General features: G+C 38.2%; 1 protein-coding gene across 2 annotated transcripts in view; it reads left to right on the top strand.

The window, feature by feature from the left end:
* LOC142331081 (aminomethyltransferase, mitochondrial) overlaps positions 1–18,137 on the top strand; it is a 44,819-nt gene that overhangs the window by 13,219 nt on the left and 13,463 nt on the right. For both annotated transcript variants that reach the window (XM_075376749.1, XM_075376756.1), the window contains one exon: positions 13,572–13,844. In XM_075376749.1, the coding sequence (XP_075232864.1) occupies positions 13,572–13,844 (273 nt within the window). The remainder of the gene's footprint in view (positions 1–13,571; positions 13,845–18,137) is intronic.

Raw genomic sequence — 18,137 nt, 5'->3', positions numbered from 1 at the left:
ATCCCTGTATTGGAAATATGAGCTAACAACTGAAAGGTTCTGTCCGCGAATGACAAGTCTGACCACAACATGATGCCCTCAGAAACTTGTCGTATAAAGACCCTATCAAGCGACTTCCTGCACAGAATAGCAGACATATATGTATGCCCTACACAAAACTTTTTCCAGCTGTGAAAGCCTGGCAGGTCACCCTTAATTACATATGGGTGCTGCAGGAGGACAACATTGAAGCTCCGTCTCTCTACAATCTTACCTAACTCAACCTGGACTACATAAGCACCCTGGGCATTTAGTTGACCGAACCTAACCATCTAATGAATTAAAGTACAGCGTAATGACCCTTACGTAACAGCCACACTCCTTACTAACAACTGGGTGCTCATGATTTTTGTGCAACCCTTACAGTTAGCACAGGCTGAAGCCTCGGACCTATGCGAACAATCGTCACGCTTGTGGCCTTCTTCATCACAATGGGCACACATCAAAGCAAACTTACAAAACTTAGCCCTGTGACCATATCTGCAGCACTTGAAACATCTTTGGACGTCCATGTACTCTTTTACTCAGCAGGACCCTAAATCGATAAATAGTCTGCCCGCAGACGATGTAAATCTTTGAAAGGGATCAGAACTTACCTCGAAGACTCCGTGATATTTCTGGGTATCACGCCTACCCGTTTTAAAGACCAACCTGCAGTCCCGCCGGAAGGCGGCTTCACCCAAATCCAAATCAGTGTTCTGCTCCCTAATGAGGGACAAAACATCTTCGTCGGTCAGGTTATGGTCAATATCATAGACTATAATACGGGGCTTACGCGTTCTTTTCGGGTCTATTTTCACATTCAATCGCTTAACCACCGCAGAATCTCAATTGCCTGAATGGTCTCCGTATCATCCGCGTCCACAACTAATGCTTTGCCGGTCTCTTTAATGTTCCTAATTTTAAGACCTTTCCGGTCACCCCGAAGGGCAACCTGGAGGTCTTTCTGCAGCTGACTGCTGGACACAGTTGAGCCCTCCGCCCTATTAGCAAACTCAACCTCAGATTTCTTAGAGGACTGGCTGGTTCCATGTCTGCCCCTGACCACCTCAGCATACCTACGCGGTTGCATCGGGGCCGGGCCAGTTTCTCAGCTATAGTTACTTCATGCCGTGAGGCAAGATTTTCGAACCCCTCGACGAGAGCCTTGAAAGCCGCTCGGAAGAATTCGGGTCGAGGCAATAATTTTTTCTTGGTAGCTGCACTAGTGCACTTGGGTTTGTTAAATAGGAAGACAAGCCACCCAGTTCCACCAAAACTTCACGGGTCTAAGGAGCAGAGCTGCCAGGTCTGCCCCCGGCTTGCAAAAACTCTTCAATAAGTGGGTTCATACCCTCCTGGGCCATCCCTATATCTACCTCTGAACTATCGTTGTCATGACCAGTGTTCGAGGAGGTCGAGGGATAAGGCTCCGGCTAGGCTTCTTACCTACCTCACTAACACCTGTCATGGTCGGAGATGCCCTGACCCAACAGTATACGAACACAAAATGGTCACTGTAAGCCAACGTCTCTTTGCCAACGACCTTGCGTATCAATGGTAGGACACAGAATCAGGTATGTCCCGCTACAGAAGTATCTCGGTGTTATCCTTGAATCACAGATTCTCATCAAGGAGCATTTTTAATATGCTACCAAAAAGGCTTGTAATAATTTCTTCGGTGTTGGGAGGCAGTTCATCCCGATTGGAAGCTTAATTTCAGAACCATGCATGTTCTATATAAGGGTGTATGAGAAGTTAAACTGCTGTACGCTGCTCCTGTCTGAGCTCATCGAATGATGTACAGATGTTATAGGAATATTTTGTTGAGAGCCAAGCGTCTCCTATTGTTATCTGTGATTGGTGCTTATAGGACTGTCTCTCGAGAGCCGGTATTTGTTATTTCTGGTATTAAGCCTATTGATATCTTTGTGACTGAACTCCAATTACGTTATGTTGCCAAGAAGGTAGGCCAACTTACCTCTGGGCGCATAAAAGAAATAGACAACCAAGGTTTCCAATTATGTCAGGTGAACTGAATCGTCCGATGGTTTTTACATGCATTGTATTTTTTCTGATGTGAGAAGAATGCATGTTGTTAAGTATATTTTCCCCAATTGGCATATTACGTAGTTTCTTTCTGGACATGTTGCTTTTCGAGATAGGTTGGTTAGATTTGGTTTGATTAATTCAGGCTTGTGTTGGGAGTATAGGTCCATTGATTATGTGTGCAGTGTCTTATAACTGTGCCAGTTACAAAGTTGAATGTACCAAAGTAGTTAGAGAGTTTGCGAGGACCAATTCTAGTTTTGATCTGCAAGTTAATTGAAAAATCGAAAGTGAATGGAACAGTAACAGCTCGCGTATAGGCATTGTGGAACTGCAACACCTCCTATTTCCACTTTATATTATCGATAACATTTAATATAGAGTCCTTTTTTCTTTATGCTTTTACAATAAGCCTAATGTCAGCAGCCATCCCCCAGTTTATGAAAAACATACAAAAAAAATTTAGGAACTGTGCAATTTACAGTTCCAGCGGCGTGGTGTTTGGCTGTTATGCGCATGAGTACATAGGAAGCTGCACGCGAGGCTGCAAGGGAGAGAGAGAGCACTGCCGCTCCCGCAGTGCCGATCCTGGCGTGTTGGTTGAAGATAGTTTTTTTTTTACTCCGCGTGTGTATGGGACATTCCTTGTTCGTTCCCTTTCTAGTTTAGTCGGTGTGAAACGAATATGAAAGTGGTTTAGTTGTTTTTTTAGCAGTGATCAGAAGATGGCGGAAAGCAAGTGTTCTTTGATTGACCAAAGAGCAATCAAATTTTGTGTTTGAAGCACAATGTGCTTGAAAACAGTGTACCATATTCTTGAAAGTGATAAAGTGTAGAATTAGATTACTATCCTGCTTCCAGCTATTCTATTTGATTCATTTTTTTCGGTTCTTTTATTTTACAGAAAACTTTAACCATGATCTTGAAAAGGCCCAGAAAAAAATTTTCTGGAGCAGCACTAATTTTAGCTACGAACCGCCACTGGAATTGAACATAGTTGCTGGCTTCCTGAGCTTCTTAGCACTGCGGAAAATGGCTGAGGAGGTCTGATGCTCTTATAGATGTATAGATAGAATCGCAACACGGATGACTAGGGGCCCACCTGAGCACTTACTTCGCCAAGATAGGTGGTTTGGCATCGAGCTCCAGTTATCTGAGATGTTCACTGTTAGGATGAGAATGTATGTGTTGAGAACTTTGTGATGGAGCTACTTATGGGAGGACGTAGGTGTTGACCTCGCTCCTAAAAGCGAACAGAGAGAGTTAGGGTATGTTTTTATTTGAAGTTTATTAAATTTGTGAATTTGTTTCTTGATTTTTGGGTAAACTGAATTGTAGGAAAAATTTGTCATTGCGATCAACACTTGTTTTCTTGGTATGAGAATAGTATTTTTAGTGTTTAAAAGGCTCAATCAAGTTAGAATCTGAGTACATAGTCTAAAAGAAGTTTTACATGGGAAGAGTTTTTGTGTAAAATGTTCGGTGTTTAAGGAAGGCGCCAGCATCCCGCTTCCGCGAATCGGTTAATTTGATATGTGAGGGTTGTAAGTTATGGTAGGTGGTCGTTGTTGGAAGAAGTCATACAAAGGCGATTTTAAATTGTGTAAACACAAAGATGGAAATCTCTATCGAAGCAATTGCTTCGGTGGCATCCCAACAGAAACCAAACTGATGACTGTGATGTGTTATCAGGTACTAAAAGACGATCTTCGCTAAAGCCTATCAGGACTAGGAACGGAGGGTGTGACCACCGGGATCGTCAAAAGGGGGTTAGTGCTACCACTGAAGTCCCGCAAGGGTCCAATTTGGAATCGTTGTTTGTTATTTTATTTATCAATGACAGTCGTGAGTATTAAAATAATATACTTTTGTATGCCGACGACATTAAGATTTACGGTAGCGTGAATTATACTGCAGACAAGAAGATATTACAGGAAAATGTAGATCAAGTGCATAAATGGTTGATTGACAACAAGACGCCCTAAAACTCTATAATATAGTCGTAAAGACATACTGTAGGAAGATGCTGATTATTAAATATGAGTATTGGATTACTAATGAAAATATTAGAAGAGTGACCAGTCTACGCCATCTGGATGTGCTTTTTGATATCAAATTGTTATTCACTAGCCATGTTGATAATATTGTCTTTAAGAACAGAAGAAATTTAGGACAGCCTTTTTAGGGGTGGCAAGACGATTTCGCATGGCAGATAATCTATTCAGATTATTAAAAAAACAACACCATTGTCAGGTCAGTGTTGGGATATTGTTCCACAGTGTGGAATTACAATCGTAACTGCACTACAGTAGAATAGAAGCAATTCAGAGATGACTGCTAATGATAGTGCAATATCGAAGTTTGTAAGAAAGGAGTACATTGTGTGAAGATGTTCACTTTATAAAAGAGAGGGGTTGCATATAACACAATGTTAATATATAAAATGTTTAAAGGTTATGTCAGTGTTTCTATTTCGAAATTGTAATTTGAATCCTAAATATAAATGTAAGAAGGGACATTGTCTATAAACATACTGGAGGGCTGAGTCCACTTAAGAAATATGTTCGAGACTTTGGTAATGTATGTAGACAGAGTTACGTGGATATATTTAATTCAAAACTCAATGAGTTCAACAGGAGGCTGTTCGACTAAATTTTATAAATAAATTCAATAGAAATTGCATGAAATAATCTATTTTTCGTCTTGAGTAATTTATTTTTATGTGTTTTAGTTTAGTGATTTTTTTGTATGGAGAACGTCCTCTTTTTTCTAGAATGGTTTTTCTGCTAATATTACTTTCCCGACGGGTCAAGTCTAGTACATGAAGGTTTTCAACTGTCTTACTGCACTTACTTCTACAATAGTTAAGTCATTTCGCTTCCCTGTTTAGAGTAGGTAGTTTTTCGTGGATGAGGTAGCTATAAAGAGTGATTTTATTTTGGCCATCCAAAATAAAAAATTAATTTTTTTTTTTAAAGTTAACGCTATTGACTGATGTGGTCATTAGAACTTTTCCCAAATAAAAAAAGGAAACATTCCTCTCCTCCCTGGTGAAATAACTAGTGACCTAGTCAGAAGACTAGTCTTGTCGGACAGATCGACCACAAATAGACTTTTCATAGGTCATTAAAACCCTAAAAGAACACAGATGAAAGAGTGTATAGGGCCCTTGCCACTTAAAATATACTATCAAAGAAATGTTGTCATATCTGTCAAAACGGGTATAACAATTCCGTAACTTTGAAAAACTGATCCAATAAAAATAAGTCAAAACTTATAAAATTGATTGAATTCTTATTATCTATCTCCTAGGTTTTACTCTCAGGCCATCCTTTTTTGTTTCATCTCACCATCTTCTTGAGGCCTCCACCTATGTTTCCAGGGTGTTTGAGGTTTCGGAAATGGAATCGTCTGATCCTCCGTAGTAAATTACGAAGATGTTCCGCTGTTGGAATCGGTTGATACTGAAATAGAAGTACGGTGAGCATTGCATCAGAGTCTAAGCTTGATGCACTCCCGCCTATGTATGGGATGGCTTTCAACCATCCCATACACATTCTGTTTTAGAGGCACGTTCTGTTTTAGAGGCATCCGTGCTTTCGGAGGCTCTATTTTTGCTTGTCCATAACATTTTTTTATCTACCTTAATTATTTCTTCCTGATTTTATTTTCAATGGACATTTGGGTTTGTTAAAAGTCAGGTCATGCGATGACGGAAGTAAAACTTCTCCATTGTGTACTGTGTTTAAACGTCGACGCGCAAAAACTTCTTGATCAGGAAGTTCCTCTACAATTTCCGCTTTCGTGCAGTTTAATAAATCTTTGCACACGATTACTCCCATTGAGGTATTTAACATACCATGGGTGTAACTTCAATATCCAAGACCCCATCTTTTTGGCTTTAAGCGACCGTGACAATTATAGGTCGTTGACAGTTTCAATGAACAGTCGTGTAGCAGTCTCTCTTGCCTATTTTACAGGTCCTCCTGCAGCTTCCGTGATGATTGAGCTATCACGAAAGGACTAATTTTCGAGAGATCCCTTCTTTTTTCTTGATCACCAATTATTTTAGAATAATTCTATGACTTCGGTCGAAACTTAGTTCAATCCGTCTTTACTACATCGATACACTCGCCGCTCTTCCTTTGTTTTACTTGCGAAGATAAAGGCTCTACAAAACGAGAGTGTTTATGTGGACCTTCTGCCACAGAAGTGGCAGAAGGCATTACGACTATTGTGGAAGTTGATGTTTCCTTAAAAAAGTGTTGCCAGTCAATACGTCGCGAGGTGCTACCGGAGAGGCGGTTGGGCATGCCTCCCTGTGGTCCCTCAGTCAGCCGCCTTTCACAAATTTAAATCGAGCCGGGTTAAATCTGTATAACGGTATATATATATGTATACAGTTATACAGATTTTACGATATATATATATATGGGTATAGTGGGTCATCCTAATCTCATAGGGGGAAACACCCACCTTGTGACGATTCCGGTTGTTACACTCCCCCCCGTTTCTAGCCCTGATGGTCTTTAACGGAGGTCGTCTTTAGACCCTCTAACTGATTACATCTAATAGTAATAAGCCAGACCTCGGTTGGGATGCCACCGATGTAAATGCCTTGGTAGACATTTACATCAATGATTTTTTAACTCAGCCTTCGCCTTTGTTGTAGGCCTCTTCCTGAGATCTTGACTGTTCTACATCGTTGCCAGATGAACTAGCTAACCGAGTTCACCGAAGCACGAATCCCGCTCCTAGTTCTACATTTTAAATAATCTACTAGTAACTGTAAATGTCTCATAACATACGAGTCTATTTGGTAAATATAATGCATAACACACCAGCAATGGTGATCGTAACAACGGAATTTATTCCTAATTCCCTTAATGTTCTTAATTTGCCCAAGTTTTAGCCTTCAATTTATATAACTACGGACTCCGGTTTGGTCCACTAGGGAGAGGAGGACAGACCTCTTACTCCCACTCAGCTCCATCGCAGAGTCCCGCGTGGCATTTACTTCACCCCATAAAAACTACCATCATCGAGATGCTGCTACACCTCATGGCTGCATGGACAACCATGCCTTTGGCAGTGCAGTCACCATCCCGTCGACAGCGATATTTCTACTCTTCTACATCCCGCCCTCGTCAAGATGGCGCTACACCTCTCGGCTGCGTGGCCTACCATGTCCTCGGGAGTGCAGTCACCGTCCCGCCGATAGCTATTCTCTTAAATAATTCCTAATATGTTTCTGACTAACCGAGGCGCGATTCCAATGCTCCTATCTCCGGCCAATCAACTGTCCAGGCGGTACCCTAGCCATCCGGGTACTACTCTACTCATACCTCCTCAACTGATTTACTCAGCTCGAGATATTTAAGGATGCCAGCCATTATTATCCATTATCTGTGGATCTTCCAACTGACTCGCACATCCAGAAATAAATTTACCCTCTCGAGTTCCCTAACAATTCTGATACGTTCAGAGTTGTTTACGTTCAGTGTTTACAAACATAAAGGACATGGTCTGCAGTATCCTCAACTCTACAGTCCGGGCAGAGGCCCGAATCAACCAATCCAAAACCTACTCAAACTTGTATCAAAGGTACCATGTCCTGATAGAAATTGTGAAATGTTCCGATTGGGGAAGACCCACCTAATCGCTCGCAAACGTGTCACATCCGGAAATATACCATGCGTAAAACGACCTGCAGAAGATTCGTTCTACCTAACTTGCCAAGATTCAAAACCTTGGTCTTCAATCTCACGCATACGCTCTGAAGTAAAAAGACCTTCCTTCTTGGAAATATAACGCTTGCTACTTTCCGTAACTATTGGCTTCGTGCCGGCGATTACAGAGACTGCTTCTTGCGAGATAGTTCTTTAGCCCCCGACAACCACTAACAAAAGAAGACGCCGAGCTCATAATAGAACATCTCTATAACCCTGAAATTGCATACGATGAGCCCAGAGGGGCGCAGCGTAAATCATTATGGCCTCACAGACAACTTTGTAAAGAATCCGCACGGTACCGAAATTCAACCCCCAATCTGGGTGACTACTCTTCGAACACCAAAGAAAGCATCAATAGCTTTCCTTGCGACAAACGGAATGTGCTCCTTGAATTGAAGTCTCAAAGATCAAGGATTACACCCATTTATTTCTGAACAGTGACAGATATAGGAAGCAGGTCAGGCAATAAGTGCATGACATCCTAGTACTTGAACACAGCAGTAAGGGCTCCGATATCCTTACTCATGGAACAATCCCAGCCAAGGATCAAAATGATTGACTCACGCTGAGCGGCGCAAGGCTTCGGCAGAGCAATTTGACATTATCCCCCTCAACCTGGTTACCATCATTGGGAAGAGGGTTGAATACTACCCTTCCGCACTTCCCCCAGCTCGGCGAAAAACAGATCACGGTTACGCCTGCCGCTCCGGTGCAAGCAGCGAAACCGAGAAGTACAACCGTAACCAGCTCCCACAACTCGGGGATCAACAATCCCATACTCCACAGTGAAGCTCCTGAGCAAAACCATTTTCCTGTTGGTCAGTGTAAGTGAAAGCACCGAAGTATCATGTCGTTGCCCGACTCGGACGTGTGCGTAGATGTAATTGCACGGACGTGGGGTGGGGTTTTGCCCGGACCTTATTATTATTATTATTTATTTATTTCTTATTATTTTTTTTTCTTGAGGTTTTTAGGGGCATCGACTACTTCGGTCATTAGCCGCGCCCCACTTCAAAAAAAATATTAAAAAAAGGTTCATAATTTCATATTCTAGTATAACTTTCGAATCCAATGTTTACCGTCTAGGCTTTCCTTTTGGATGGCCAAAAATTCCTTTCTTCGGTGCAAGAAAGGCCATCCTTTCTTGCACCGTTTTTCCATTCTTCGTACGGCCTCAACTACTGATGACAGTGTGTCTGAGGCCTCGGACATGGCTTCTTCTTCTCTCTCTGATGCCAATGACGTTCGCCGGCTTACATCAGGTGATGAAAGCTTAGTAGGTGCAGTAAGCATCGTTGCTATTGAATCTAAACTCCCAAGCGATGCATTTTCGGCGGCTGATGAACTGGATTCAATCTCTAAGGCTGTACTGGGGTCGGCTGATATAGACGCTCTTACCGTGGCTGCTGTCTGAGCTTTTGGAGGCTCTATGCATACAGTTTTATTATTGTCTGCGTCTGGTGCTTTTTCGATACTGACTTGCACTTCCATTTCTGTAGACTCAGACTTTTCCTGTATCTTGGCACAATTTTCTTAGCCTTATGACTAGACGACGGAGTAATCTTCTTACCTTTTTCAGTTAAATCAAGATTTTTATTTATTACATCAATTGGTGGCGTTATGATCACAGATTTTGCTAGTTTTTTATGCTGCGCTGGCACGTTTCTTATATCAACGACGTCAATCATGAGAATGAGCCTTCTCATGTTTAACTGATTCTGTCCAATGAGTCGACTTAATCTTCGAATCAATGATTCTTTCAATCATTGTCGCAAGACTTGGTGCCATCGTATTAAGCAACTGCTCCACGTTAATTTTAGATGTGGAAGGGGAAGCAGCTGCTTCTGCATAAGTGGTCGATGGTCGAGGTGTTCGTTGACTAACAATTTCCTTCGCTTCAAGATAACTGACTTTTTGAAGCGTTTTAACTTCCTGAATTCCAATTTATATACTGGGCAGTTCCTAGATCGGCAGTTATGGTGCCCTTTACAATTAATGTAGCTTGGAGGGTCTTTACATGGATCACCCTCATGTGTCTTCATTTCACATATGCATATTTCTTGCGCTTCACATCTAGCTGCAGTGTGTCCGAATCGTTGACACTTAAAACATCGCATAGGCTGCGGAATAGAAGTACGTACATCAAGCCGATATATGCCAGCTCGTACCTTTTCAGAAAGGTTAGGCCTATTGAATGTCAAAACATGCGAGGCCGAAGGAAAAACTTCACCATTTTTCTCATGGTTAGTCTGCGACACTGAGTCACTCCTGACTAGACATTTCTTGTACAATTTCTTCTTCTGTACGATTTAGAAGATCGCGACAAACAACAACTCCTCTTGATGTATTAAGGGTGCTACGCAGTTGCACAGATACCACAAATTCACCGATCTTCTTCAGTATCTGGACTTTCTGGCTTTGACTGTCGTTGATAGTTTCGACGTGCAATCCATTAAAAGTCTTCCGGATTTCTTTAACAGGACCACCAGCACAATTAGCAATCTCTCTAGCGATTAAGAATGGACTAACCTTTTGGAAGTTTCCATTCTCCTTCGTAATAATTAAAAATCTTGGCTTAGGTACATTATAGCCAAATAAACTTTTCCTTAAGTCTTTACTGATTCTATCAGCAACTTTCTTAATTTCATCTGATTCTTTACTTTTTCCTCTTTGCTTGTGGCGAATCGGAGGTTTCTAAACGAGGGTGTTTACGTGCCCCCTTCTGCCACGTTTGATTGTAAGAATATTCATATGGGTTTATCCCTTTTGTAGCAAGGCTAGCCGCTGGGGTACACCCCCACTCCAGGGCTACTAACCTTCGAGGTCCGATCCGGTACTCCGGTGGAACCGGCATATGTCCTGGCACAGAGTGGATGCGCAATATCTGCACTGACTCCAGGCTCCTACTCACCGAAGCTTTCAGAGCTCCCATGCACCGACATACTTGGGCACCACTGCTACATGCTTGCTATCGCAGGGGACATGTGAACAACGGAAGGGTCTCCGTTACACCTGCAATAACATTGACCCTGGCCGCCACATCACCAGCTCTAAATATGGTGTGAGTCCATTTCTAAATCATTTAGCTGTTCATATCCTGCAGGTGGCCGAAAAATTCAATCTGTCTGTCGACCTGAAGGTGGATACAGGTCAAAAGAAAAGCATATCCGAGGAATTACTCGGAACCCCGTTAGCCAGCTATATGTATTGTACGTAAGTACAGCTGTTGCCGCCCTGGACGTGGAACATAGATGTTGTGTTCCCGACGTGGAGATTATCTACCTCAGGGCATTATTATTATTATTATTATTATTCCGCTGACAAAGCTGCGAGAGCCGTAACTGCCCTCAGCCGCCTTATGACGAATGTCGGTGGACCGAAGACCAGCAGACGACGATTGCTGATGTCCACGGTGCATTCCATCCTGTTATACGGGTCAGAAGTGGGCCTAGGCATTAAGAGTTGCGAGAAACTGGAAGCGGCTCGCGCATGTGCAACGCACCGCAGCCTTGCGAGTCGCTTCCGCGTATCAGACGGTCTCCGAGCCTGCAGTACTTGTGGTCGCCGGCGTCATACCCATTGCTACTTTAGCAAGGGAGCGCCAGGTGATCTACAAGAGGCGACGGGCAGGCGAAGACCGAGTGACCATTGCCAACGAGGAACGCACTCACACGTTCCTCGCATGGCAAGAGACCTGGGACCACGAGACCAGAGGACGATGGACCGCAAGGCTTATCCCTCTGGTCAGACCTTGGACGTAGCGACGGCATGGAGAAGTGGAGTACTACTTGAACCAATTTTTAACGGGTCACGGGTACTTCCGCGCTTACCTCCATGTCATAGAGAAAGCGCCGTCCTCTATTGCCCCAGTGTACGGGACGACGCTTAACACACCTTTTACAAATGTGCTCCGTGGGCGGCAGATCGAGGGACACTAGAGGCGGATCTCGGAGCACTGAGTCCCCACAACGTGGTTGCGATGATGCTCCGTGACCTGAGCAGCTGGGAAAGTGTAGCTCCATTCGTCGACAACATTCTCAGGGCATAAAAAGGTTGACCTGAATAGTCCTGAAATATAGGTAGCACCTAATCAGGCTAGTATAGGAGGACTCGCCCGGAAGTAAAACGGTTGTTAAAACGGATGTGTAAAACGGTTCCGGGCCGAGTCCGGATAGAAAGAGGGGTGGTTTTAGTCGGTAGTCTGCTGATAGTGATTGGATAATACCATCAGCGAGAGTCCGACACTCCGTGCGTAAATGCATTTCCACCTCTCTACGCAAAAAAAAAAAATTATTATTATCTCCTGGCTTCTTTTTTCTTTTTCTTTTTTCCTGTTTAGCCTCCGGTAATTACCTTTAAGATAATACTTCAGAGGATGAATGAGGATAATATGTTTGAGTGTAAATGAAGTGTAGTCTTATACAGTATCAGTTCGACCATTCCTGAGATGTGTGGTTAATTGAAACCCAACCACCAAACCTTTGTGGTAAGGCCTAGCATATATTTGTTAATGGCCACAACTAACTTATAACTTTTTCTATCTAACCCAAAACTGTATTTCATGTTTGATAAAACAGCATTTCATTTATCCGGGCATGTTAATTTACACAACATCATATATTGGATGACTGTAAATCTTAACTAGATGTTTGAGCAATTACCTCAAGATGAGAAAATTGGGTATGGTGAGCTGTTTCTGGTAATAGTATAGCAAAGTCAATATTTTTTTACTGAACTCTCAATACAGAAGTGTATTATATATTTGCGAAGAATTCTACGCTTTATTCACAGAACAGATACTTTCAACTAGACAGAGCAACTTGCCATGCATCACTAGCATGCGCATTCATGATGCTTTTATAAAAGAATGAATTATCAGCAGAGGATGGTGACCTCATGTTCCTCAGATTTGTGTAGTTACAATTTTTTTTCATTTGGCGATTTGAAGGATAGAGTTTATGAATCAAATCCTCACACTATCAATGAAATGAAGATGAACATTCAACAAGGAATCAGCAATATTGACAAGACAACAACATTATGCGAGAAGCACCACTGCTCAGTGGTGTAAGGCATTCATTTCAAACAAAATGATCTGTGACGTCTTCACTAATTACTACTGTATTTAACTTTAAATTATCTATTTAATTTCTACTTCTCAGAGCACTGACTCAAGGATATTTTGATTCTTTTATTTTCTAACAACCTTCAATTGAGTAGTCCCCATTGACAGATCTGTTCAGAGGGATTATTCTACTCCAGTATTTTTGCAAGAAAAGGACTCTTCATAAGTATTAAATAAAAAAAGAATATTTGAGGAAACTCATTGTCAAGGAACATAAAACTTTAGTTTTTCATTGCTTTCAATCGTGCAGTACTCAAAGTCTTATGTTTGTTGTTCAGGGTTGTTAATCATCAATTAGTTGGCACCCTTAACAACTACCAAAAGGGTTCCTGCTTCTTCCAGGAATTATTTTTTTGTCTGACCTCTCCACAGTCACCCACCTGTTATATTAGAACTTACAATGTATAGCTGGATACCTGTCCTTGCTTCTCAAAGTCATTTAAGCCTCTGCATAAAGGGAATATTGGCAGCTGATATCCTTAATGGCAACTTTATGGCATGATTGTAAAATATTTTTAATAATTATTTAAATTACTTAAAACATTATTACAAACACATGATTTCCACTGAAGACATCAAATAAAATATATTTTAGTATATGCATGTCATGAACAAATTTAAAACAAAATATTTTTCTTTGTTCACAGAATATAATACTCAGCAGAACAGAAAATCAAATAAAATTCTGCATCAAAGAAGAACAAGCCTCTATGATCTTCATCTGGCACACAAAGGCAAAATAGTGAATTTTGGAGGTTTTGATCTCCCTGTGCAATACGGAAATTATGGGATTTCTCAATCACATATTTTTACTAGAAATAATTGTTCTTTATTTGATGTTTCACATATGTTACAGACTGAAATCAAAGGAGAAAATAGAATCGAATTTTTAGAAAGCATATGCACAACTGATATCAATGGTACAAAGTAAACATTTTTCTGTATAGATCTGTTAAAATTGAATTTTTTCTGAAAAATTATTATTGCATATATCAGATTATATATTTTTTAAGTGACTTCAACTATTATGATAATATTAGCCATTAAATTTTATCCAGCTGACTGGCAGACAGAAGTGTCAGCCTCTGCAACTCCTACAATACTAACACATTATGTATAGTCTAGTAAGCATTTTATCCATGTCTATATTTTTCTTGAAGTTGATAATTTTTTCAAATGTATTTTTTAATTTAGCAATATTTATTTATTTATTGGTTAAATAAGGAATCTTTATTATTATTATTATGAAATCCATCTTCACAGGACCATAATTTTTTTTTTTTAATTTGTATTTTTGTTACCTAATCTCATAAAAAAAAGCTCTGTTGACAATTTGACACCTCTTCAAATAAAAATAAATTTTTATTATCATGATTTAATGTTAAAAACAGACCTAAGTAAAATTAATACATCATAATAATATTAATATAATACAGTATAACAATGCTTGGTAGACTTCTTTTATTTTGGGAGGGTTGATGTTTTCTGGTGGTGTTGGTGTAGGTAGAGTTTAGGAGTTCTACTGGTTCTTCGCAATTTAGGAGTTTGTTGAAATATTTAAGTAGGATTTCCTCTTTATTGTTATTGGCCAGTTTACTGTATTCATTCTTTATTAGTAGGGTTGGGGTTCATATTTTTGAAGCTGATTATTGAAGGTTTTTTAGGAGTCTCTCAACTATGTTTTATTGAATTCTTCTTCTGTTGATTTCACTGTATTTTTATGGTGTTGTCTTTTTATTCTATTTAGAGTTCAGGTGGTTTCTTTTCTTTTTTTACTTGATTTTGAAAGGATGTTTCTGATTTTTGCAGTTTGTGAAATAGCTATGCTTAATGTCTTTATATTCAAATTATATTTTTTTCAAATTTTGGGTGAAAACTGAAAATTATAAGAGAGATATACATTTTACCAAAATCATCTCAATTTATTACATTTTTCTTCAAACTGTCCTTTGATGGATAACACTTCATATTTCTCCAAATAAGCTTGAAGCCTATCTATGGGATATGGAAAAGAAATTTTGTACCACATTACATCAATTTTAATCAGAGAGATTAGTGTTTAACATCATGCCGATCTTGTGTGGTGTTAAAAGTAGTAAATTGATAATCTGTAGCTACCTGAAGTTTAATTGCACCAGAAATTGTTTAGTTTAGTAGCCAATGGAAAGAAATTTATTAGTTATGACTTCAACCATTGGCATATCATCATATTTTCGTTGTGAGTGAAACTTAATGTTGGAAGTGTTAATAAATTTAAGAGCTTGAGTATTTGGTATTAAAAATTATTATAATTAGATTCATTCAAATATGAATAGATAAAGTAAATAATTAATTCAGGAGAGGCGATTTCAGGGATTTTATGGGTATTAGGTAGAAAAGTAGTAACTGGTAAAAAAAAATTTGATAAAAAATGTATTAGAATGACTGGTGAAATTTCAAAAATGGTTATTTCACATTAATGCAAATTTTATAGTTTTGTTTTTATTTTTAATTGTTTTGTTTAAATATATCCTGAATGATTAAATTATATTTTAAAAATACTATTTATTGGGAAAAATTCTTCCCTGGTCTGTTCTTAAAATGTAGGATACATATCAATCATGATCAATATTATCTTCCTGTGCAAGTTTCATCAATATTGGTAATGTTGAAGTAACAAACAAAAAATAACAAATTTTATATAGATTTTTCATATATTTAGTACAATTTTATACAAATATATGGTATTGTTTGCTTCTTTAAATACATGAAAAACTGTATGTGAGGAATATGAACACAAAAACTTAACTTTATAATTAAGATTTGCTTTATCAATTTATAAATTTGCTTCAACATTGCTTTATCAATGCTCCCAAATATTCATTTCATGTTATGAAATCAGATTTTCACAACTGTAGGCACTATGAAGAGCTAGACCTCTCTGACATCACTGAGATATTTTAACCCTCTTTAAAAATATAAATTTAAAAAATAACTTGAAACATTATAGTATTTCAGTTTTCATTAATGAAATGGCAATAAAGTGGCTTCCTTTGATGAGGAATCCCAAATCTTTTTGATAACATTGAGTTTTTTATACATTCTTGAAAAAAAATGTATTTTGAAAATAATGTTCAAATAAGACAGAATTTTTTTCAATGACGAAGGGATTTAAGATATCTGGGTGGGGGCAGCAGGGCTGAAATTTTTAACTTCTTAAAATTCTTCTTACTCCCAAAAGCATCATGTTTTGAAAAATACAATAATGAATATTCAACCATTTCAGTTTTTTAATGGTAAAGGTTTCAAACATTAGCACCATACCATTTGAATTACTTACTTGTTTTTAAATTATAACACATATGAAAAAGAGTAGCTTTATGTCATTATATTTCAATTTATATTTATTGGGATGGCTGAGTAGCTAGAGTATTGGAAGGCAGAGGTGTCAAAAATCTGTTACCACTTCTTTTTAAATGTTTTTGAAAGTAGAACATGTTTTGAAAAAGAATGCTTTATGGTTTAAATAATGGTTTTAATGCAGTAAAATTTAATTTATTAATTTAAGAAGTCTAAAGTGAAAGACAGCATATAAATTGTGTGACATTACTGAGCTTTTTATTACACCCCAAAAGTAAAAGATCATTTAAAGAAATGAGAATATAACAATATTTCCAGGAAGATTGAATAGAATCACAATACTTTTAATACTTTTCCTTGAATGTAGAATGCAATTTGTAATAGAACAGTTTAAACATTTTACGATATCATTCTTATTAATTGGAGGTGTTAGAAGGCCTGGGAAGGAATAGGAACCAAATTCTTTTGTTAGTTTTTTACTTCTCTTTTATAATAAAACACTTTATGAAAAAAAATGGTTCAAATATTGCTAAATTAAATATAAAAATATTTATATTATTCACATTTTAAAAGAAGGGTGGGGAGATTATGGGATTTCTGACACTTAAAATCTGGTGACAATCTGCTTCTGAACCTAAAAACCAGATCCCAAATTTTGTTGATGTTCTTTAATAGTATTCTCAGTTAAACATTATTATTTATTAACTTATTATTTTATAAATACTACAGTATTATCATGAATGGGGTATCAAAGGGCAAAAATTGAGGTAAAGTAATATAAATGTACAATTTTAATTTTTTAGAATCTTACTTTTTCAGTACTTTTCATATTACCCCAAACAAAAAGTTAGTGAACTCTGTCCTTAGATAATAGTACTGAATTATAAACTACAAATTAACACATTTTGTGTACTGATCTGAATGAATAATTATTATTTCGGGGAAAATAATAACCTAATTAATAATGTTTATTGATATTTTGATAACACTGATAAACATAATTTTTGTTTCCTAACACGCGATAAATGATTTTAATCTGTTTTTTGATGCTGAAAATGAATATGAACTCAGAATCTTTCTATCACCCACCATTTCTGAAAAATGTCTTAATTTTAATTAAAGGTTTTTTTTCATTTTTCAACGTATAGTTAGCATTTTAAGCTCCTATATTGTATTTTGTTAGTTCATTTTTTTATTGTTTAACATTGTTAACATAATTTGTAAGCTATAAATAAACAATACTAGACAAAGAATTAAATCATATCATAGTCACATAGTATGACATCATATCTAATACTGAAGTGAGCCTTCATAGACAAGATTAATCATGTCTGTGCAGGTCAAAACATGTAGCTGAAAACACAGGTGTGTTGTTTGTATTTAGCACTGGATTTAGGAATGAATTAATTCTGTTCAGTCTTATTGCTGACTTAAGTTTGTTAACAGTGCAGTCTCATAATGCCTCAAAATTGTGTAAATGATGTGGATTAAATGACTTGGTTAGGGATTTAAATTTATCAAAAAGCAAGCTGACCTGCTAGGATCAATATTGCAAGGTTCCTTGCGTTCTAAAAATTTACTTCAAAAAAACATGAATTTTGGGCTTTTGAAGCTGACAAAAAGAACTTTGTCAGTATTTTATTGATGAAAATAATTTGTTTATTGCACAAATATTGATGAGCTTAGGTTGCACTTAGAACAAATTCATATATCTGAGGAATGGCGTCTTTTCGTAGATTCGTCCAAGTATAATTTAAAAGTGGTTTTACTACACAATGGTAACAAATATCCGTTGATACCAATCGCTTATGGTATTAATTTGAAAGAGACATACGATCGGATGAAAGACGTTCTTGAAAAATAAATTATAAAAA

Source organism: Lycorma delicatula, chromosome 1 (assembly GCF_047948215.1).
Source record: "Lycorma delicatula isolate Av1 chromosome 1, ASM4794821v1, whole genome shotgun sequence".
In the NCBI taxonomy this organism is placed as follows: Eukaryota; Metazoa; Arthropoda; class Insecta; order Hemiptera; family Fulgoridae; genus Lycorma; species Lycorma delicatula.
Note: the sequence above shows the minus strand (reverse complement) of the source record. Positions and strands in the feature narration are given on the sequence as shown.